The 23,212-nt window shown below is 38.1% G+C and overlaps 1 protein-coding gene and 1 long non-coding RNA gene across 5 annotated transcripts in view; one reads left to right on the forward strand and one right to left on the reverse strand.

Moving 5' to 3' along the window:
* The first annotated feature begins 43 nt into the window (after positions 1 to 43).
* On the forward strand, positions 44 to 18,081 carry EXTL2 (exostosin like glycosyltransferase 2). Of its 4 annotated transcripts, XM_070367590.1 has the most exons (7): positions 44 to 242; positions 455 to 623; positions 1,278 to 1,422; positions 2,857 to 2,935; positions 12,153 to 12,580; positions 13,226 to 13,296; positions 16,014 to 18,081. In XM_070367590.1, the coding sequence occupies exons 4-7, from the start codon at positions 2,931 to 2,933 to the stop codon at positions 16,500 to 16,502; spliced, it is 993 nt and encodes a 330-aa protein (XP_070223691.1). In that variant the 5' UTR covers positions 44 to 242; positions 455 to 623; positions 1,278 to 1,422; positions 2,857 to 2,930; the 3' UTR covers positions 16,503 to 18,081. The 4 variants fall into 4 exon arrangements, with proteins under 4 accessions (XP_070223691.1, XP_070223692.1, XP_070223690.1 ...); XM_070367589.1 differs by lacking the exon at positions 1,278 to 1,422 and having other exon boundaries at positions 45 to 242; XM_070367591.1 differs by lacking the exons at positions 455 to 623; positions 1,278 to 1,422.
* LOC138987221 (uncharacterized) overlaps positions 16,125 to 23,212 on the reverse strand; it is a 42,801-nt gene continuing 35,713 nt past the window's right edge. Inside the window, exon 3 of the long non-coding RNA XR_011463654.1 lies at positions 16,125 to 16,305. This is a non-coding gene — a long non-coding RNA (uncharacterized lncRNA). The remainder of the gene's footprint in view (positions 16,306 to 23,212) is intronic.

Genomic DNA, 23,212 nt, shown 5'->3' on the forward strand with positions numbered 1-23,212 from the left:
ATCCTCTGTTAACCCCAAACTCGAGTTCGTACACGTCCCCTTTACTTCCAGGTCATCCCAGAGGCCGGAGCCGCGGCTCTGATTCTCGTGAGAACCCCATTGCCCATTTCAGGGAAGCTCAAGGAAAATTCACTCGCTGGTGGGACACGAGGGCTTGCGGAGCGTGGAGGGGCGAGCCTGCGGACCAGTCTTGGGCCCCACGGTCTCCGGAACTCCTCTTCTGTGTCTTTCCGGGAAATTGGGTAAGGTCAGGTGGTCCATCACCTGAATGATTAAAACTTGTTACGTTGAGGGAGCAATGGGGGAAAGACTGGCTTTTGGAAGTGAGCTAGAAACTACAAAACCGAGCTTCTTGGGAACAGCCTTTTAATCTAACAGGAAGTGGAGCATCACTGAAAGGGAGGGGCGGCCACCCGGTACTGTCCCCAGCTTTAGGCTCTCTCTTTGTGGGCAGCGTTTCATCCAGGTTATCAATCCAGCGAATGACGCCGAGTGAATGCAAACTGCTGGGTTTGGAGAGAAAGCAAAAAATGAGTAAGCGAGACGCCCCTTGCGTTTTATGATAACCAAGCTGCAAGCAAATAAATTGCCTAGGTCTCACTGCAGTCTTTTCTGCACGAGAGGTAAGGAAATAGCAAAATGCTCTCTGGTTAAAAAATTTTTTAACAATGAAGATATTTCTGTTTTGCTCTCTTTCTTGGAACTTTATGAGTTTGTGGGGTAGTGATTCTGTGTTTTTATTTTTGAAAATATAATGTATGTATTCTACAATTTTTAAAAAATGTTCATGTTAATTAAAACTGCTGTGTAAAAACAGCTAGATTCCAGAAATTAAGTTCTGGACAGAGTATTTTGTCTTTGCCTTTCTTGGCCTATATTTCTTTATTTTAATTTAAACAGAAAAACATAAAAATATTTTCAGTTAGTAGCATTTATTTATATTTTTAGGAAGCTTTTGTGTTAGCCAGAGACTAAATTTTGCTCAACTACACTGCTGGAGAAAGGTTAAATGGGTACAAATTAGGTTAATATTTAAGTATTATAAATATTTCGACTGCAGTTGAGTTTTTCCTCCAAAGCTGCTTTATTTCAATATGATGTAACTGGGGACAGAGGTTGGTGGGGGAGGGTGGTTCAGATGTATATATGCAAATAACTAAATTTCAGCAACTCATTTCCAGTATTCTCTTAACTCATCCAGATCAGCTGCAATTTGACCTGTGTTTTTGTATTCTGCCTTTGAAAATAAATTCTTCATTTTGCCTATATTGCTACAGATGAGAAATTGTTCAGTTGGTTTATGGAGAAGTCTGCAACACCGTTTTTCAAATAGTTTTGAAATAAGTTGGAGAAACTGAAATTTAATTTCAGTTACATTGGTTCTGGAACTCCTAAATTGCTACACTGCTTACTTCCAAAAACGTAAGATAGCTATTCCTGCAAAGAACTTCTTTCAAAAAATGGCAGTGCTACTTCACATTCTTCGATGGCATAATTACCGACTTCAGTTGTAAATATTTTCTTAGAAATATAATGGTTTATATAAATTTCCAATTTAGAAATATAAATTGGACACTAAATCAGGAGTTCTATGAGTGGAAAATGACGTCTGGTTTGTTTTGTCATCTTGAAATGATGTTTGTCCCAAATATGTTAACATATGACAACAATATATGTTGTCATATCAAAGTTATAGTTACTTTCTTTCATTCATTCAACAATCATTTAATGCGTCTACTATGTGCTAGACTCTGAGCTAAGCAGAGAATTAAAGTTCCTGGAGGAATTTTTTGGGAAGAGGAAGCAGATGTGAGGACAGGGCAGATCAGTCTAGGATTTTAGAACTATGTGATGCTAAGATGTACATAAGGGGTGCTTTTGGTATAGAGAGGAGAAATAAGTGTCACCTGATGAGTCTAGATACAGGCTAAGCCACCCCTTTGTCCCTTCAGTAACTGTATCATGAAAGAATATGAGTTTGAAAAGTCAAAAATGATTCTTCAGCTCTGTTCACATGGTCACTATAGATGCAGTATCTTGCAAGTCTAATCAGCTCTGAATTCCTTCATATATTATGAGTTTATAAAATTTATAAAACAGGTAGATATATTCATGAACATTTTTAAACTAATGAATGAATTTCTGCCCTGAACTTTTATATAATTGTTTAGATCATTGACTAATTAATTGTATTAGGTTAACTGTGTGGACTGTATGGGAGGGAAAGCTCTAACTTCTTAGACGTGTAATTGAGGACTGTGAGAAATGAAGGCCCAGAGGAGTAAGAGGCAGAAGGTCATCTCCAGTCAAAGTTCTGGCTCCCTTTGGGCAATAGTAAGGATTAGGAAGGATGCCATCTGTCATTCCTCAGTAATGTAATTAATCCTGACCTTTACCTGCAACTCTATTTTAAACCCTGTGTTTTTCTTTTAGTACTTCAAATTGAATGCCATATGAACCTTAAGTGAAAAAAGAGTTTTGATGGTAGATAAAACTACAGACACTTAAAAGTCTAGAAATTGAATACAAGTGCAGGTTGCTGCGTCTGGAGGCCTTTCTGCATGGCATATATGTTCTGGTTTCAAATGAGTAAACATTAGATCATCAGGGTGATATGGATTTACTGTTTCTGGATACTTAAGGGAAAGATGAAAACAAAAATATAGCAATGTTAGCACAAACCTCAGGAAGATATCATCTACCTAGTCACCTACATATAATATTTAGAACACAGTATAGAAAATTTTAAGTTCTAAAAATAATTCAAAGTCTATGGACCATGGCATTAAAGCATTTTTTTTAATTCCTCCTGATTGACAAAAACATCACAGGAAATTCTTTTATTTCCCTCAATAGTGCCAAGAGAGCCTGTTCCTATCAATTACTGAAGCCATAAGGAAAAATTTTTCAAAAATTAGAACTTTACCATAATGAGGTAAGTACCAGGATTTTCTTTTTACTTTTTAAAAATTGTGGTTAAATACACAAATCTGCCATCTTAACCATTTTTAAGTGTGTAGCTCAGTAGTGTTCAGTGTATTGACTTTGTTGAGCAGTCAATCTCAAGAACTTTTTCATCCTACAAAACTGAAACTCTACAACCATTAAACAACTCTCCATTTCTCTGTTCCCCGGGTCCCGGCAGCCACCCTTCTACTTTTCTGTTTCTTTGAATTGGACTATTCTAGATTCCTCATGTAAGTGAAATCGTATAGTACTTGTCCTTTTGTACTGGCTTATTTTACTGAGCATGATGTCCTCAAGGTTCATCCTGTAACATGTGTCAGAATCCCCTTCATTTTTAAAGGCTGAATAATATTTCATTGTATGTCTATACCACATTTGTTTAGCCATTCATCTGCCAATGGACATTTGAGTTGCTTCCACCTTTTGGCTCTTGTGAATAATGCTACTATGAACACAGGTGAAGTACCGGTATTTTTATCTGAGAAAAAAATGTTTCCTATAGAGATACTTTTGTTTCCTTGGAAATAAAGAGTTTTTACTGAGCCAGGATCTATTAGAAAATACTGCATCACCTGTTTTAGATCTTATCCATTGAAACAGTATTCCGGACTATAACATAAAGTCAATAAAAAGTTTATTCCTGTAAACCAGGACAAAGCTGAAAACAGAGACTACACAGAAAACACTGAAAATACAAGGTGGGACACATGGGAGGTGGGAGTTTGTTCAGACCCTCTACTCTTTCTGTGGCTCAGGAAGCATCATTTAATATTCTCAGGCTCAGCTATCCTATCTACAAAATGGGGTGGATGCATTTTAATCCCCGTGTATCTAAAGAGTTGAGATGTTAAGTAACACACAGAGGAAAGAGGTCTGACAACTTTTGTTACTACTGGTAAGCTCTGTGAGGGCAGGAATTGGAGGTCTTACTCATTATCAACCCTAGGGTCTGACAGTGCTGGGCTGGGTAAGCACCTAGGAATGTTTGTTTGTGGGGACTAACCATGGATATCCTGACCTTCCTCTAATAAAGTTAGGAAGCTCACATGAATTCGGATTGCATTGATTTTAGGTCTGATATCTAAAGCTATTTGCAAATTATAATTCATACATATAAAATCTGTTTCTCTTCGAGAAATGATTTTGGAATGTGAGTTTATTGCTGAAAACCAGTATTGTGTAAAAAGTAAGAGGATTCTTTAGAACATTCCAAGGATCTGTCACCCAGCAATCTTGCCTCCCCTCCACTTTCCTGTGACTAAAACAGAGAGAAGTTCAAATGAAAAGCTTCAATATTCTGGAATGGTAAAAATAATGTATTTGCAGATAGACTTGGTTTCTTTTTGACCCATTTCTTGAACTAATTTTGCATGACACTGTGCTGAGCTAAAAATGCTTTTCTATTTCTAGGCTTTCTTCTTAGGATGCATTGACTCCTTGGATCCTTATAAGTAGTGGATGTTCCTCATAGGAATAAGGCCATTCCTTCTCCTGCTCTGATATATGTCCATAAGTTTGATCATCTTCAAACATCATCATCATAATTATCATCATAATAGCTACAGTTAGTTAGCAATTCCAAGAGGAAGATGCAAGACTGGAAGAAACTTACATCTAGCATAATTGAGACCTGTGCACTTTGAGGACAGAGAAGGCCTCTGCCTCAGTAACAAATGGCTGTATTGACGGAGGCAGTGTTTTAAGAAGACTTTCTACATAATATTTATATGTTATTTCCTCTTTAATCCATGATGAGAAAGCAAATCTAGTTAATTGAGAGTAGCTGCCTGAAGAAGTATTGAGAAGCAATTTGATGATTTGTACAGGATGCCTTAGGAAGGGACAAAAATGCCAGGACTGACAAGCAGACTTTGCTACTGATAATAGGTCAAGACTGGGGAGGAAAGTGGAGACACAGGTCCTTGGTTTCTGCTATCTGTGTTTTATGGGCTTCCCAGGTAGCTCAATGGTAAAGAATCCTCCTGCAATGTAGGAGACCCAGTTTCAATCGCTACAGGGATCAAGAAGATCCCCTGTAAGAGGAAATGGCAACCTACTCCAGTATTCTTGTCTTGGAAATCCCAGTACAGTTCATGGGATTGCAAAGAACAAATGAACACACATGTGCATGCACGCACACACACATACACACACACATACATGTTTTTTAGAGTTCATTTGAACCTGATATACCTGTAAGGGAATGGCTCACTCAACCTGGCTGCCAGGAGGAGGACTTGCTTTTTAGTGTGATCAATACAGAAATTCTTTCTTATAGCTTGCAGTGAGAAATGACCTGTGGCCGCAACTTCTGTTTTTCAAATGTGATATTGTAGTAAATGCAGCTATTTACCAATATGTTTTAGCAATTCTGTTTCAGAACTGTAGTCTCAAAAGGGCAGGAAAGGTCAATCTTAAGCCTTCTAAATAACAGAACTTAGATTGGCTATCAGTGATCCTATATATGTTGTAGTCAGTTATACTGTTGATAAAAAAAGATGAATCACTTTAACCCTAAGAGCCAGTTCATGACACAGTAGATCCAGATTGTAGGCATCTAAATCATCCGTTCAGATCACTGTACAGTTGGCTGTAAACACAGCAAAACCACAAGGTAAATCTGTGATACTGTGTGGATCCTTTTATTATTTATTACTTTAAGTCTATTCATATTCCTGCCTTTCTTATTCCTATATAATATCATTAACACAAAATAACTTATGTTGATTATTTGGACTCGTGAAAAAAGTAATCAGAGTTAAGACTCCCTGATGGGAGTTAGGGACTTCTCTGCTGGTCCAGTGATTAAAATTTCGTCTTCCAATACAGGGGATGCAGGTTCGATCCCTGGTCAGGGAGCTAAGATCCCATATGCCTCATGGCCAAAAACCCAAAACATAAAACAGAAGCAACATTTTAACAAATTCAATAAAGACTTTAAAAAATTATAGCTTATGTATTAAGAAAGGTGTTTCTTAAAAAGAAGAAGAAGAACCGTAAAAAAAAAAAAAATAGATGGGTTCTTTAGAAGGAAAACTGAGGGCAAATCATTTAGGAAGGAGAGGATATCATTGGTTGAAAATGAGAAAGCTGAATGGCATTTATAAAATACAATGAAAAGAATGAATTCCCTGAATGGGGGGAAATACAAAAGTAAAAGCTCTTCTTAGAATACTCTCTAGCACCTGGGATAACCCAGGTCTTTTATAGAGGGAATGGTTTCTTAAGTCTTGACTCGATTGAGTTTATTTTTTTTTTTTAATTTCAGGCATTTTTGATTCATTGTGAAGTTTATTGTTGTTATTTAGTCATTGTGTCTGACTCTTTGTGACCCCATGGATTACAGACTACCAGGTTCCTCTGTCCATGGGATTTCCCAGACAGGAACACTGGAGTGGGTTGCCATTTCCTTCTCCAAGGGATCTTCCCAACCCAGGGACCGAACCCGCATCTCCTGCTTTAGCAGGTGGATTCTTTACCACCGAGCCACCAGGGAAGCCCCATTGTGAAGTTTAAGACTGTTTAAATATAGATTCCCTCACTTTTTTCAACCACAGAGCATTGTGAACCTTGCTCAAAAAATGGCCAGGCACTGTTCTGGATTGCAGAGCCTGACAGAAAGGGCCGTCAATACAGTCCCGGTCGAAAAGGAGGCTCAGCCAATAGTTGTAATACCTGGAAACAAAGTCCGGTAGCACTGCGTTCCCCATCCCCAGGATCACTGAGGATGGAGAGTGGTGAGAGAAGCACAGGGGAGGGGATGTTTGAAAGAGTCTTGCCCGTAGAAGGGCAGGGTGTAGGAGTCTGGTGGGTAGGGAGAAAGAGCGTGTACAACATGTGGAGTCATGGCCAGCCTGTGGGCTCTAGGTACCGTAAGAGGAAAGTCCTTTTGAAATTGGGTGCCACATATGCCTTCGCCTCAGTTAGAACGATGTATGTCACCTGGCCAGAAGCTGCTCATCAGGTGTACGCTGATGTCTTCTGATTCTTCTTTCATGTTCACAGAAGGGAACCCCAGGTTCTAAATTAGCCTCTGTGTTCCACCTTGGAATGTTTTTATCTTGTGGCGGTGAAGGGCCCCTTTCTGAGCATCTATATGCTGTAATCATCAGTTTTTTTGGCAAGTGCGTATTTTGGAGGATGAGCCAGAGGAGAAAACAATCTGTACAATATGAGGCAAATCTCATAGTGAAATGGCAGAATAGTTACTATTCTTCTACCATCTGTGGCATTAGAATGAAAATGACAGCTTCTCGGTGTATGACGTGACGCTGCTCATTGCTTTTCTATCTTGTGAGTCAGAGGACATAACTAATCTTCATTCATGCCATGCTCTGGCTAAACTAGTCTTTGTTCATGCTGCTGCTGCTTCTGCTACTAAGTCGCTTCAGTCTGTCCGACTCTGTAAAACCCCATAGACAGCAGCCCAGACTATTTGTTTTCAGCTTTTGTCTAGATAATTGTTGCTTTTAATCCCAAAGAACTAGCCTGGAGTAAAGAATTCATCATTCAGTAGTGTTCTTCCTGAGGAACTCTGGTAGAAGATGTAGTAAATAACTGAATAGCAGGTCTTTGAAAATTCAGATTGCCTCATTCATTTAAAGACAAACACTAGAGAATTTGTAATTGTTGCTTCATTGCATTATTTACTTTCCTACTCTGTCTTAGGTCCACATTTAAGAACAATTCTTAAAATTTCAAATAATGGTTTTCTAAAAGATACCTCACTTTTCAAATATTTAAAAATTCTGATATAATGACCCAGTCATTCCACTCCCAGGTACACGCCCAAAAGAAATGAAAACATATGTTCACAAAAAAACATGTACATGATTATTTGTAACAGCAATATTCATAATAGCAAAATGTGGAAGCAACCCAAATGTCCAGCAACTGTTAACACAAACAAAATGTGGTATATCTGTACAATAGAAGGTTATTTGGGAATAAAAAAAAGAAGTATGGTTATATACTATGACATGGGTGAAACTTGAAAACATTTATGCTAAGTGAAAAAAGCCAGACACATAGGCCATATATTGTATGATCTCTTTTTAGGAAATGTCCAGAATAGGCAAACTATGGAGATAGAAAGTGGATCAGTGTTAGCTTGGTGCTGGGGTGGAGAATGAGGGGAAATGGAGGTGAAGAGTGACTGCTAATGAGTAGGTTTAACACTCTTCTTTTTAGAGTGTTAAAAATGTTACAAAATTAGATTTGGTTGCATAATTCTGTGTAGATACTAAAAGCTACTGAATTGTGTACTTTATATGGGTGAAGCTTATGGTATGTGAAATAAATGTTAATAAAGTTGTAAAAACAATCAACATACCAATATTAATATTTATATTATCATACAGGTACCTTAGTGACAGTCTCGTAGACTACTTTATGACGCAGCCTTGCAGAATTTACCACAACACAATGGAAAGAGTCACGGACTGTGCTATCAGGGATCTCGGTCCTTTCTGGAATGAAGTGGGGTTTCAGAAGATACCGACAGATGTCACTTTAAATTTTATTTCTGTATTATTTTTGGCTGCCCTGAGTCTTCACCGCTGTGCAGGGGCTGTGTCTAGTTGCAGTGAGTGGGGGCTTCTCTAGTTGTGGTGCACAAGCTTCTCATTGCCGTCGCTTCTCTGGTTGTGGAGCTGGCTCTAGGGCACTCGAGTTTCGGTAGTTGTGGCTCCTGGGCTCTACAGCACAGGCTCAGTAGTTGTGGTGAATGGGCTTAGTTGCTCCCCGGCATGTGAGATCTTCCCAGACCAGGGATCGAACCCATGTCACCTGCATTGGTAGGCAGATTCTTAACTACTGGACCAGCAGGGAGGTTTACAGATATACTTTGAAACTAAATCATTTTAGTTCTTAATTCTTTCTAAGATGAAGGTTATCCAGGTGTATTCTTTCTCATATTCCCCATTCAAAACTCAAAGCTGTGAATTAGATGGTACAGTCTTCTCTAGACAGTGAACAGAAGAAAGCTATACACTGAAATCCAAATAGCTATATGAAGTCATCACTCTCCAATCTGTTCTAAGGCTGTTTCCAGTGCATCAACAATAAAGTCCCAGACTTCAGCTGTTCTCAAAGCACAGAGATGCCGCTTGCACTGCAATCTATATAGTTCTTACTTTTCTATACAGACTACACATGTTACATAACTTTATTGGTCTGTATAACTGCATGAAATATTTGCATTGTCTTTCCAAAGATTTAAATTATTCATAACTCTCAAAACATTTTTGATACAAGGAAAACAGGGGGTTAGAAGCTATCTGACAGAGGAAATTTCTATGATGGATATGGAGGAAAACTCCCACTTAAAAGTATATTATTGGTAAAAGCGAAACAGTCATTCATGAATTCTCCTTGACAATGTCTATTTATAGTAGGCTATAGAGATGAATCTTCATTACTCTTTCTCCACTAAACTGGCAGGTAGTTAACCAGAATCTGCTTTATTGACTAGAGACACTGCTATATAAATTCTAGAATATGTTATTCCTACTCTGCTGTAGAAAATGAACATTAAGATCTCAATCAGGGTATACTTTAATGTAGTTGTCAGATGAATCTTAACTCTGAGTGCTTGTAACCAGCCATTTTTATGCAGAACTGAAAATATGTTTTATGAGACTTGCTTTTGATTCAGTGTTAGAAGGATTATCAAGGTCTTTGAATCAAGGCTATTAATTTATAATGGTTTCTGTTTGGTTCATCACATTAACAGTATGTGTTGTTTTAGGGAGAGGTTATATACAGTGAAGACATTTGTACTCTCAAACCTTAAATTGCCCATCCTTGAAAAATAATCATAGTAAAGCTGAGGTTACCTAAGAAACAATCCATTTTATTCATTTCTTAGAGTGAGGCCAAGATGAAAGGGGAAACACAAAATTGCTTTTCTTAACAGAACAGGCTGCAGACAAAGTCCAGGAGAGAACATCCTTGAAAGCTTTCTGAAAAGATTACTACAAGGGAACATTGCTTTTCAAATCTAGACTTTTGAAAAGTGAGAGTCGCTGAGTGACACTGACCATTCCTTTGTCCTTATGAGTAAGTTCTTCCTTTGCTTGCACAGCGCTCAGTGCACGAGCACAGTGTGGGGTATGTTCTCCTTCCATCTTTGGAATTCCCCAGTACCCACTCTTGTGAACTTTAAAAGATGTTAAAGGCGTGGTCTATATGACCTCTCTACGTCCTTGTTGATCTATATGGAGAAAAACTATTTCTGCAGTGACACCACACACCTCACAACGTGAAACAAGATCAGGGGAACTGTTGCCAAGTTTCCTCAATGAAAAACAGAAGAGTAGTTGCACATCATTTGAATAGTGAAGTGAGATTTTGTTTGGAATCTAATGCCTCCAGGATGATGGCCCAGCTACAAGTGCCCCACTGAAACCACAAGGTGTCCTTCTGATGTATTCTCTTCACTACCACTATCCTAAATTAGCTCTGAGTTTATTTACTTTATCTGTCTCTCCTTACTATTTCCTCTGCTATGAACAGCAGAGACATCATCTATCTTATTCATTGCTATACACACAGAACCTAAAATAGTGCTCAGTAATTATTTAATTTATTGAGAAAATAAGCAAATGCTATGGCATGCAAAGCACAGAGTACAGGATCTAATAAGTAATAAACCATTATAATTGTTTGCTGCTGCTGCTCCTACCACTGTTACCTGATTCATACATTAGGATTCTGCATATGATTTCATTTGGAAACAAGTTTGCTGCCAAAAGATAAGTTTAAATTTAGTATACTGAAATGTTTATATATATATGTGTGTGTGTGTGTGTGTGTATCTATATATATATAAGAATAAGTTGTACACCTTAAATATATATAATTTTATGTGTCAATGATATCTCAGTCAGTACAGGTCAGTCACTCAGTCGTGTCCGACTCTTTGTGACCCCATGAATCGCAGCACGCCAGGCCTCCCTGTCCATCACCATCTCCTGGAGTTCACTCAAACTCACGTCCATTGAGTCAGTGATGCCATCCAGCCATCTCATCCTCTGTTGTCGCCTTCTCCTCCTGCCCCCAATCCCTCCCAGCATCAGAGTCTTTTCCAATGAGTCAACTCTTCGCATGAGGTGCCCAAAGTACTGGAGTTTCAGCTTTAGCATCATTCCTTCCAAAGAAATCCCAGGGCTGATCTCCTTCAGAATGGACAGTTGGATCTCCTTGCAGTCCAAGGGACTCTCAAGAGTCTTCTCCAACACCACAGTTCAAAAGTATCAATTCTTCGGTGCTCAGCTTTCTTCACAATCTAACTCTCACATCCATACATGACCACTGGAAAAACCATAGCCTTGACTAGATGGACCTTTGTTGGCAAAGTAATGTCTCTGCTTTTGAATATGCTATCCAGGTTGGTCATAACTTTTCTTCCAAGGAGTAAGCATCCTTTAATTTCATGGCTGCAGTCATCATCTGCATCTGATTTTGGAGCCCAAAAAAATAAAGTCTGACACTGTTTCCACTGTTTCCCCATCTATTTCCCATGAAGTGATGGGACCAGATGCCATGATCTTCGTTTTCTGAATGTTGATATCTCAATAAAGCCATTTAAATAATTAGTATACTACTAAGAGAAATATATACTAATTATTTAAATAGTTACTAAGAGAAATATAGGGCTTCCCAGGTGGCTCAGTGGTAAAGAATCTGCCTGCCAATGTAGATGTGGGTTTGATCCCTGGGTTGGGAAGATCCCCTTGAGAAGGAAATGGCAATCCACTCCACTCCAGTATTCTTGCCTGGGAAATCCCATGGACAGAGGAGCCTGGTGGGCTACAGTCCATGGAATCACAAAAGAGTCAGATATGACTGAGTGACTAAACAACAACAACAAAAAGAAATATAATCCAATTTGAAAATAATCTCATTTCCAAATTTTTAGTAGCAAAATGAGGGCAAATTTTAAAATGTGCTGCTTAATTCTTCCTGTGTATAGATGTTCTTTTGTCTGCAACTGCAAAGCAGTCAGGGAAGGGAAGGTTTATTCACTGCGCTTTTTGTCTTAGGCCAAATCAAAAAGGCAGGAGGAACTGAACTTGAATAACTAAAAGGTGTTTGACCTTTCTCTCCTTAAAAAAGCAGAGGCAAAACCATGGTAACTAGTGAGAATGCTAAGATTCTGCATTTTACTTCCATTTCTACTCCAGGTGTTGCCACATCTGCAAGCTCCCAGGAAGAGTGATGGGAATTCGTGTGCTTCGTCTCTCTTTGGTGGTCATCCTTGTGTTACTGCTGGTAGCTGGGGCTTTAACCACTTTACTCCCTAATATCAAAGAAGACAAGATGCTCACTTTGCGTAGGGAAATAAAATCTCAGGGCAAGCCCACCCAGGATTCCTTTACTCTCATAATGCAGACGTACAATAGAACAGATCTCTTATTGAGACTTTTAAATCATTATCAGGCAGTTCCATATCTGCATAAAGTGATTGTGATATGGAACAATGTTGGGGAGAAGGGACCAGAGGAGTTGTGGAACTCCCTAGGGCCTCACCCTGTCCCCGTGAACTTCAAAGCACAGACCACAAACAGAATGAGAAATCGACTCCAGGTCTTTCCTGAACTGGAAACCAAAGGTGAGTTGCAGCTGGGTTTTTAGTCTGACAGGGCTGCAGTTAACCAGAACTGGGGACTCCCGTGTGGCTTTAGGGCCTCCTGCTTACCTTAATTGTCTGGAGAAAATAGGGAAATTTAATCATGAGAAAGCATTTTGAAAAACTTAAGAGGCAGTTTCCCAGATGTCAAGAAGCAGTCTCCTGGGGAGAAATCACATATATCTTGCAACAGTGATAAAGAGGTTAATTAATATTGTAAAAGAAGACATGCTATGATTACATCTTATTGCAGCACATAAGTTAGTAAAATGCTATTTAACTTATGCTTGATGTGTTTTGCCACCTTCTTTTCCTCCCACTCATAGCAGTTACATGAGCTTGTAATTTGCTTAAAAGAACCTTGGTTTTATTTATTTATAGGTTCATTAGTTTCTAGGATAATGGATGATAACTACTTGATAATCTCCCCCTTTGGAAATTATAAAATCAATTATAGTTCAAGTAAAAACTTTTTCTGCTAGATAAATCTTTAAGAATACATTTTTTATTTACTGATTTCATTCAGAAAATACTTCATCTGAATGATCTATAAAGACACCACTGTGTCTTACAACTTCTGTCTTCACTTCCAAACTGTTTGATTTAAATTTTTTTCTTTCATTTCAGCGGTGTTAATGGTAGATGATGACTTGCTGATTAGCGCCCAGGACCTTGTTTTCGCTTTTTCTGTGTGGCAGGTAATGTTGCTACATGCTTTATGAAATCATTAGTATAAAGTCTGATCTAGAGTTTAACCAGAGCAACATGGTTTAATGTGGAGGTTACCCAGACTAGTGTAGACAGTATTTATCTAAAAAGGAGATTACTTTATCATAAAGTAATCAGATTTCCTGAGCTCAGTTAAGCTAACTGACAGTTATGGTATCTTTTATCTATACTTGATTTATATTTGGCATACTGGGGAGAAGAGCTAGAATTGCCTTCCAAAGAACAATGAGGAAATTATCTGGTATAGGACAGAGCAAAGACTAAAAATCCTGAGACACTTTCCACAAGGCCACAGACCTGTATCTCAAATGAGAAGTATACTTCTGTATTACTGCTGCATAGAGCTTCCTTTGAAAGAAATAATTATATCCACAAAATTTAATTCTGAGATCATTGTTTAAAAATTAATATTAATAATAATTCTACATGCACCATTGTGGTGGTAGACTTTTCCCCCCTTAAATCCCAGCTGGTATAAATAGGCATTAATTGCCTGGTATTCTATAAAAACACCTTTTTCCTGTTGAATATTTGTTCATAGTAGCCAGCTTTTTACAAGTTTCACTACAAGTACCTGAAAGCAGAATTACATACTAATACTCTGAAGCGTGTCCAGTAATTAAACACTGTACTACCCAATAAATGGTTTAATTTGCACTGTAGTAACTCTCCTTGATTAGCAACTTGAGATGTGACAACATTAGGTATTAATGGTAAGCGGTCACAGTACTCTACAGATACCAGAATTTTCAAAACTTCAGTTTTCAGCTTCATGCCTAGCATACTAATCAACACATTTTTTCCATATCAGCAATTTTTCCAGCCCTATAAATAAAAGCTTCCCAGGAAAAAATTTCTAATGTAGTACTCCAGCTGTGAGATTTCTATTTCAGGTGAAAAACTCAATTTTCTGAAAATGTCAGGTTAGAAAAATCCAAGTAAACCATGATTAAAGATGGATAAATATGATTTTAAGTTTCATCCATAAAACTGTCAAGAACAGTTTCAATCCATTGCCCAAGATAATCTGACTCCTAAAGTTTGGTCCCATTGGTGCCCTATGGAGTATAGAGATTTGGGGCATGGAGACAAGCAGGATCAGAACAGACACATGTCTGTGCCTTTGCACTTAACCATGACCTCTGTTTGCAGTCCTTCTCCTTTTCCTGCTCTAGCCATCTGTGAAATCTCTGTCGTCCTCCTAGGTTATGTAAGTGGTGCCTCGTCTCTGAGGCCTCCCAGCGTTTATCCCCCAACCCCTGACGTTCCCCTGTACCTCCCTGCGTCCTCAGTGCTGTCCTGAGAATCCCTCAGCTGCTTTACAGCTTCCTCAACAATGTGCTAATTCCTAGTCCACCTATCTGTATCACACTCTCCCTAGGCTATGCATTCTTTGACATGGGATTAAATCCAGACTGATTTGTGTGTGTGTGTCCCTAGTTTAGCATCTGTTGGTAAATGAATGAAACTCAAGATATTTATGAGATTGAACTGAACCTTTTTCAGTTCATATTTCTTTTCCATGACTCACTGCTTTTCTTTGTTGACTTTTGTTTTATTTTTAGTCATTCTCATCCAACTATTATTGCTTTAATACCATCCTTTCTTCATAGATCCTGACACATCTCTTCATACACATATATATATATGTACAAGCACATGTATCTATGACTTCCCCCGTAGCGAAGCGGCAAAGAATCCACCTGCAGTATAGAAGATGCAGAAAACACCGATTTGGTCCCTGGGTCAGGAAGATCCCCTGGAGGAGGAAATAGCAACCCACTCCAGTATTCTTCTGGGAAAATCCCATGGGCAAAAGAGCAAGCCGGCTATGGTCCATGGGGTTGCAAAGAGTCAGACACAACTGAAGTGACTGTATACATATACATATTGACCTTTGAGCAACACAAGCTTGAAGCATACAGGTCCACTTACACTCAGATATTTGCAATAAATACATACCATATTACTATATGATGCATAGTTGGTTGAATCTGTAGATGCAGAACCATGGATATTGAAGGCTGACTGTAAAGTTATACATGGATTTTCCATTATACTGTCAGTTGGCACCCTTAACTCCTGTATTGTTTAAGGGTCAACTGTATATATGTATGTATATATATATATATTTGCGTGTGTGTATGTATATTTTTTTAAGGAAAAAGAAAAGGAATAAAAATAAAACATTGTTTAAAACCAACAGTGACTTTCAAAAACATTGAAATCAACATGGAAAAGCAGTAAAATGATACATGTACATCCATAATTTTATTTACTCCTAAGAGATTAAAACAGTTTTCCAAAATAATCACATATCTTCTTAATCTCCTATAATAAGCATTGTTCATATAGTCAACTTCTTTTACAGTAAACTCTGAAAAACCAGACTCATTGGTGACTAGAATTTATTAATATCAGATAATGTGTGAATTGGGAGACTATTTGAGAGGTCAGAAATTTTTTAAAGAGATTTGGGTTATGATGGAATTTGAACTTTAAACTTACCAGGACATAGATATATGAAGTTGCCTGGAGTTAAAGGAAATTGAGGTGTAGAAGCCAGGAGTAAAATAACACTGATGAATCAGTTTAATTCTTTCTGTAATAAATCATTGCCTTTTTCACCATGTTAGCTCTAAAGAAATGCCACACTGAGTTATTACTATTTTTTTTATCTTTTCAGCAATTTCCTGATCAAATTGTAGGATTTGTTCCCAGAAAGCATGTGTCTACTTCCTCTGGTATCTACAGCTATGGAGGTTTTGAACTGCAGACACCAGGGTTTGGAAATGGTGATCATTACTCGCTGGTCCTGATTGGAGCCTCCTTCTTCCACAGCAAATACCTGGAACTCTTTGAGAGGCAGCCTGCAGCCGTCCATGCTTTGTTAGATGAGACGCAGAACTGTGATGACATTGCCATGAATTTTATCATCGCCAAGCACACTGGGAAGACTTCAGGGGTATTTGTGAAACCTGTAAACATAGCCAATTTAGAAAAAGAAACTACCGGTGGCTATTCTGGAATGTGGCATCGAGCTGAGCACTTTCTGCAGAGGTCTTATTGTATAAATAAGCTTGTTAACATCTATGACAGCATGCCCTTAAAATACTCCAACATTATGATTTCTCAGTTTGGTTTTCCATATGCCAATCACAAAAGTAAAATGTGAGAGTGAAACAGGCAAACAAAAACAAACCTCAGAACTGCTTGTTATTTGAGTAGCTTCTTTGTGCTCTGGTTGGTCTTTTTATTTATTTATTTTTAAGCACCATCACGGACTTTTTTTCTACTCCAGAAGTCTCTACAAAAGGGAAGAATGCATGGGGCTTCTAGGATGTACAGTTTACATGTGCTTCAAAACCCAAGAAGCTGATATTATCCAGATAGGCCTTGTGATAAGTCTTCATTCATGGATATAATTCCTTGGTCAACAATTTTATTGTTTACATGCTCAGACTATTCGACAATTTTTTAAAATTCAAGTATAGTTGATTTACAATGTCATGATAATGCCCTAATATTTTGTTTTTTGACTCCTGGCACTTGCCTTAAGGACCTTTAGCAAGCCGTTTCCAGGATCAAAATCTCCAGAGAAGTATTTCTCAGCTTTTTCATTCAAGGATGATTATTTTCATCTGAAGCCTGAAATGCCTCTTTCTCAAAAGACTGTGGTGTAGGGAAAAGCCATGTGAGGAGAGAACAGTCTCAATCCCATATAGAAACAAGTGGAGATTTTGTGACAATCAGGGTTTCCTTTCTGGTTCTTCCAACCAGCCCTTTCTAGGACTAGCTCGTCCCAGCATGGTTTTGATGCAGCCATCAGCACTTTCTGTGGTTAAGTCTGTTGTGACTGGTTGGGTTAATTTTAGTAGCTGAATGATGTCTAGTTGTTTGCTTGACTTTTGTGAACATTTACTGCATGGATCACAAAAAAGTGCAGCCTGTATTTTTTATAAGCAACTTCTATGCAGCAAGGAGTTAATGTGTTACTAGATTCAGGTCCTGCATTTTGGCACTTAATCTGACTTTTAGATTGTACATTAATTTTTAGATTTTATATAAAAGATGTATTATTTAAGAAACATGCGTAAAATAACTCTTCTGACAGAGTGATTCAGTAAGACCAGGCAGAAATTAAAACCCTTACTATCAGATGATCTTTATTGCTATAAAAGCATAAATTATCTCATGGATACTAAAATGTTGTGTGTGTTACACACTAAGTCAGTCTCTTGGATTCTGAATTCCCCCTCCGAGCCCCTGCTGCCAAAAGATTCAGAGATCATGATTAAATTTGAATTACATAGATGTAGAAAAAAATAAAAGACCTGAGTCATAGCAGAGAAATTCCACAGGGAGCCTGCATCAGTTCATTGTTAAGTTGCCCACTTTCTGTTACATGAATTAGTGTCTGTTCACACTGTCTGTGTTTGGTCCTTACCACCACATTCTCCTCTTCCTATTCCCCCTCCTTCTCCCATATTCCATAATGATCTCAAAATGGCACAGCTATGAAAATAATCATGGTTAATGTTCCAACAATGAGATCTCTTGTGCAGTTAGCTCAGTGTATATTGTTCCTTCACGTGGGCATGTGTATGTGTCTTAATGCCATCTGAGAAAACCAGTAGAACTTGAAGCCTCACTAAAAATCTATAGTGTTAATTATCTGCTTTGTCAAACCTTGGTAGTGATTTTTTTTTTTTTGCCTCTTGAGATTGACAGATAAATAAAATAAACTTTTACCATCCAGATGTTTTTGTTAATTAAGCAGACTCATGCTTTTCTTGTCCGGATTCACACAAATTTTCAAATATTCTCATATTGCTTAGAGTAAGGTAGGGATATCTGCTACATTCCCCATGAGAAAATTTTCCAGTGGGAAAATATTCTCAGATTTTTTCATCTTATATTCTTAAACATCTATTCTTCAGCATCACTTAATTTGCTCATATATTTTCAGACGTTGTAGAGCAAATATGAAAACAAAGTGAAGTTCAATCTGTATTACAAAGACTCTTGCATTGTTTGGGACTAAACTTCTACACAGGTGGCACTAATGGTAAAGAACCTGCCTGCCGACGCAGGAGAAGTAAGAGACACAGATTCTATTCCTGTGTCAGGAAGATCCCCCGGAGGAGGGCACGGCAACCCACTCCAGTATTCTTGCCTGGAGAATCCCATGGACAGAGGAGCCTGACAGGCTACAGTCTATAGGATCACAAAGAGTCAGACATGACTGAAGCCACTTAGCACACATGTACAATTTTCCCTTCATGCCTCTTATTCTTACTCCAGATAATCTGGAGCAAAGATGATGCTCAGGCTTAAAACTACATAGGAAAAGCAACATAGTTTAGAGGTTAAGTGTTCCAGTAGAGTACTTGGGCACAAATCCTTCCTGTATCTTACACTTACTTAACGTCTTGGAGCTTCAGTTTCCTCATCGGCAAAGGTGAGAATAATATCTACATAGGGGTTTGTTTTAAGGAATAAAGGAGATAGCATGTATAAATATAAGCACAGAGACTTGCCCACTTTAAAATGGTCAATAAAGGAAAGCTGTTGAGATGTGTATGGACAATGAGTGTATACTTAGTCATGTCTGACTTTTGGGACCTCATGGACTGTAGCCTGCCAGGCTTCTCTGACTGTGGGATTATCCCGGCAGAAATACCAGAGCAGGTTGCTATTTTCTCCTGCAGGGAATCTTCCCAACCCAGAGATTGAACCTGCATCTCCTGCATTGCAGGTGGATTATTGACCACTGAGCCACCAGGGAAGCCCATCATTGACAATAAGGGCAGTTAATTCTGTTATCAGAAAAGCCCCTGAATCCACCAGGTGAGATATTTGGGAAATTGTTTCTACATAACAGTATTTCTACATAACAGTGTTCTACATAACCATGACAGTTTTCATCTCATTTTCTTTATCTCAAATGCCCCTCGTCTTAGTAAGACAGTACATACTCATTCCAGCAATTTTGGGATATTCAGAATGGTATAAAGAAGAAATTAAAAGCCTACGACGTTAACAATCACTAAACATTTTTGTGTCTATTCCTTCTGACTTTTCTAGGCATACATTTTAATAGCATGATTTGTTTGGTATTTAATTGGATGGATAAACCATAGTTTATATAATCAATCATATTGCTATTCTATTAGATAATATCTTATTATTCTAACATTTGGGCAAGCATCCTTGCCTTGAACAAATACTTTTGAGCATACCTATAATGATTTCTTCAAAATCAAGTCTAAAAAGTCCAATGCCTGGATCCATTTAGTAGTTGTATTTTAGGGTTTTTAATACATATTTATGCCCCCAGAAGCATTCCCATAGCTACAGTATTTCTGCATCCGAGAGCACCCATTTCTCATCAGACTTTCCAACATTGCATATTATTTAAAATATTCTTAATTTCATTTTCCATCCACAAAATACTCAAATGTTGCAGAATTTGGAAAGACTTGGGCTATGTTAAGAACTCGATGTTGAGAAGGCTGAAAAACAGGCAATCAACTGTCAGATGAAATATTCCAGGACAGTATAAACTTTGGGAATCTTCTGAAGTGCTTCCAAAAGTTCTTTGCTCCCAGGATAGAGTATAGGCAATGAATTGTTGGCTCTTTGCTGGTCCCAGGAATCAAAAACTTGGAAGCAGCAACAACAACAAAAAATACACTGGTTTCTCTTAAAAAGACCTAGGGCTTTGACCACAAAGTCAGGAGTGGATAAGGGAGTATGTGTATGCATGTGTGTGTGTGTGTGCTGTGTGTGTGTGTACATGTTCACATGCACACAGGCCTACACACACACACCTGCATGCACACGTGTGGTGGCAGAGGGCAGGGTAGGAGGCAGGAGTGGCAAGGAGTGGGGATGGAGTAGAGGACAATGCTGTCATGGACGAGGAAGAGAGAGGTGCCAAATCCCATTGGTCCCCAGGAGGACATGATGGTGAGATCTGATCATCCTCTTTCCCATGCTATTTCTTAAGCCAGTTTTTGTTTTTCTGCTAGGGTTCCCCCAACTTTCTCCCCTTCCACCTCTTCTTTCATGAAGGTTCTGTCAATATAAAACCCAATTTTTTTTTTGTTTCTTACTTTTATTATTCTTTCGTGCTTTCTCTCTGGGAGTAAAAATAATAAGCCTCCACCTCTGCACATTTCAAGACTATACCTTCTTTTTTTTAAATTTTTTATTGGAGTATAGTTGCGTAACCGTGTTGTATTAATTTCTATTGTACAACAAAGTCAATCAGCTATACATATACATATATCCCCTCTTTTGAGGGGTTTCCTTTCCATTTAGGTCTCCAGAGTATCAAATAGAGTTCCATGTGCTTTACACTAGGTTCTCATTAGCCATCCACTTTATACACAGTAGTGTATATACGTCAATCTCAATCTCCCAATTCATCCCACCCACCTTCTTTCCTCTTGGTGGCCACACATTAGTTCTCTTTGCCCATGTCTCTGTTTCTGCTTTGCAAATAAGTTCATCTCTACCATTTTTATAGATTCCACATATATGCATTTATATAAGATACGTGTTTTTCTCTTTCTGACTTCACTCTGCAATATTTAAAAAATATACCTATTGTGGATGAAACACAAAGAACATTTAATTCATTGGAAACTGAGTGCACTGAGTCCTGGACCCACTAAATTTCCTCATCTGCTGAATGAGGCTGAAAATACCTGCCCTAAAATCTCACCAATGGCTTTTTGTTTCAAAGAGCACAGTGTGTAGGAAGAACTTTAAAGTATCAAGAAAATGAAAGAATTTTTTAAAAATCATTACAGATAAAGAGCAGCTCAACAGAGAATGAAAGAAACTTGTTTGGGAATTACGAACAGTGTCAAAATTATACCTTAGACCATAAAAAAGCAAAATAAATATGCAAGCATCAAAAACAATTTAAGGAACCTTTTTTATTAGCTCTGGTTCAGAATAAAGTATTTAAATGAAGTATTTAAACTAGAGATGACATGAGGCTCTTTTGTATTTCACATGTCAACATTTCTTTTATTTGGAAATAAAAAGGATCATATTTTTGACTGGAATGCTTTTAAGTAGTTTAAAAAAATAAATCTGAAGGAAACAGCTTTAATTTACAGCAGTGGTTCTTCACTTTGGCTCATTTCCCCCCTGGGGTCATTAGCAGTATCTGAAGACACATTTGGTTGTTACAAATGGGAGCAGCCTACTGGGATGTAAGAAGGATGATGCAGCCCTCCCTCCACAAGAATTAGCCATCCCCAAATGTCAGTAGTGTTGAAGTTGAGGGAAAAATGTACATGGCCTCATATTATAGAATATTTGGTGATTTTTGTATATGACACTTTTAAGACAATGGAAGTTGCATTGCTAAAATTTTATATAACGGTGCCTATTAGAACAAAATTAAGGGGGGAAACATGTTTATATTAGAGAGTTCCAGAAAAACATCTACTTCTGCTTTATTGACTATGCCAAAGCCTTTGACTGTGTGGGTCACAACAAACTGTGGAAAATTCTTAAAGAGATGGGAATACCAAACCACCTGACCTGCCTCCTGAGAAATCTGTATACAGGTCAGGAAGCAACAGTTAGAACTGGACATGGAACAACAGACTGGTTCCAAATAGGGAAGGGAGTACGTTAAGGCTGTATATTGTCACTTGCTTATTTAACTTAATGCAGAGTACATCATGAGAAATGCTGGGCTGGATGAAGCACAAGCTGGAATCAAGATTGCCAGGAGAAATATCAATAACCTCAGATATGCAGATTATACCACCCTTATGGCAGAAACTGAAGAAGAACTAAAGAGCATCTTGAAATTGAAAGAGGAAAGTAAAAAAGTTGGCTTAAAACTCAACATTCAGAAAACTATGATCATGGCATCACTTCATGGAAAATAGATGGAGAAGCAATGGAAACAGTGACAGACTTTATTTTTTGGAGCTCCAAAATCACTGCATATGGTGACTGCAGCCATGAAACTAAAAGACGCTTGCTCCTTGGAAAAAAAGTTATGACCAACCTAGACAGCATATTAAAAAGCAGAGACATTACTTTGACAGCAAAGGTCCACATAGTCAAAGCTATGGTTTTTCCAGTGATCAAGTATGGATGTGAGGGTTGGACTCTAAAGAAAGCTGAGTGCCAAAGAATTGATGCTTTTGAACTGTGGTGTTGGAGAAGACTCTTGAGAGTCCCTTGGACTGCAAGGAGATCCAACCAGTCCATCCTAAAGGAAATCAGTCCTGAATATTCATTGGAAGGACTGATGCTGAAGCTGAAACTCCAATACTTTGGCCACCTGATGGGAAGAAATGACTCTTTGGAAAAGACCCTGATGCTGGGAAAGATTGAAGGTGGGAGGAGAAGGGGATGAGAGAGGATGAGATGGTTGATGGCATCACTGCTTCAAAGGACATGAGTTTTAGTAAGCTCTGGGAGTTGGTGATGGACAGGGAGAACTGGCGTGCTGCAGTCCATGGGGTGCAAAAAGTTGGACACGACTGAGCACCTGAACCGAACAGAATTGAAGACATGTGCTGCATAGTTGTGTGATCCCAAATATGATCAAAGAGCCAGAAGTTTCCATGATTAAGGTTTATTTTTGACTCTTTTTTTTTTTTTGATCCACTTGCCTTTTTCTTTTTTCACATCTGAAGAAACAGTGGAGTTTCAGTTTCTAGGAAGAAGTTATGAATACATATACATTTGTGAAGAACTACAAAACAATATTACATAATACAGTATGTATTTTCAAAATACATGTCTAGTTAGAGAAAATAAACTAAGTACAAATTTTCAAATAATCATATTTGTGTATGTTTAAGCATTTTTGGTTTCAACAAACAATAAACAACTACTCAA

This window comes from Bos mutus, chromosome 3, assembly GCF_027580195.1.
Source record: "Bos mutus isolate GX-2022 chromosome 3, NWIPB_WYAK_1.1, whole genome shotgun sequence".
In the NCBI taxonomy this organism is placed as follows: domain Eukaryota; kingdom Metazoa; phylum Chordata; class Mammalia; order Artiodactyla; family Bovidae; genus Bos; species Bos mutus.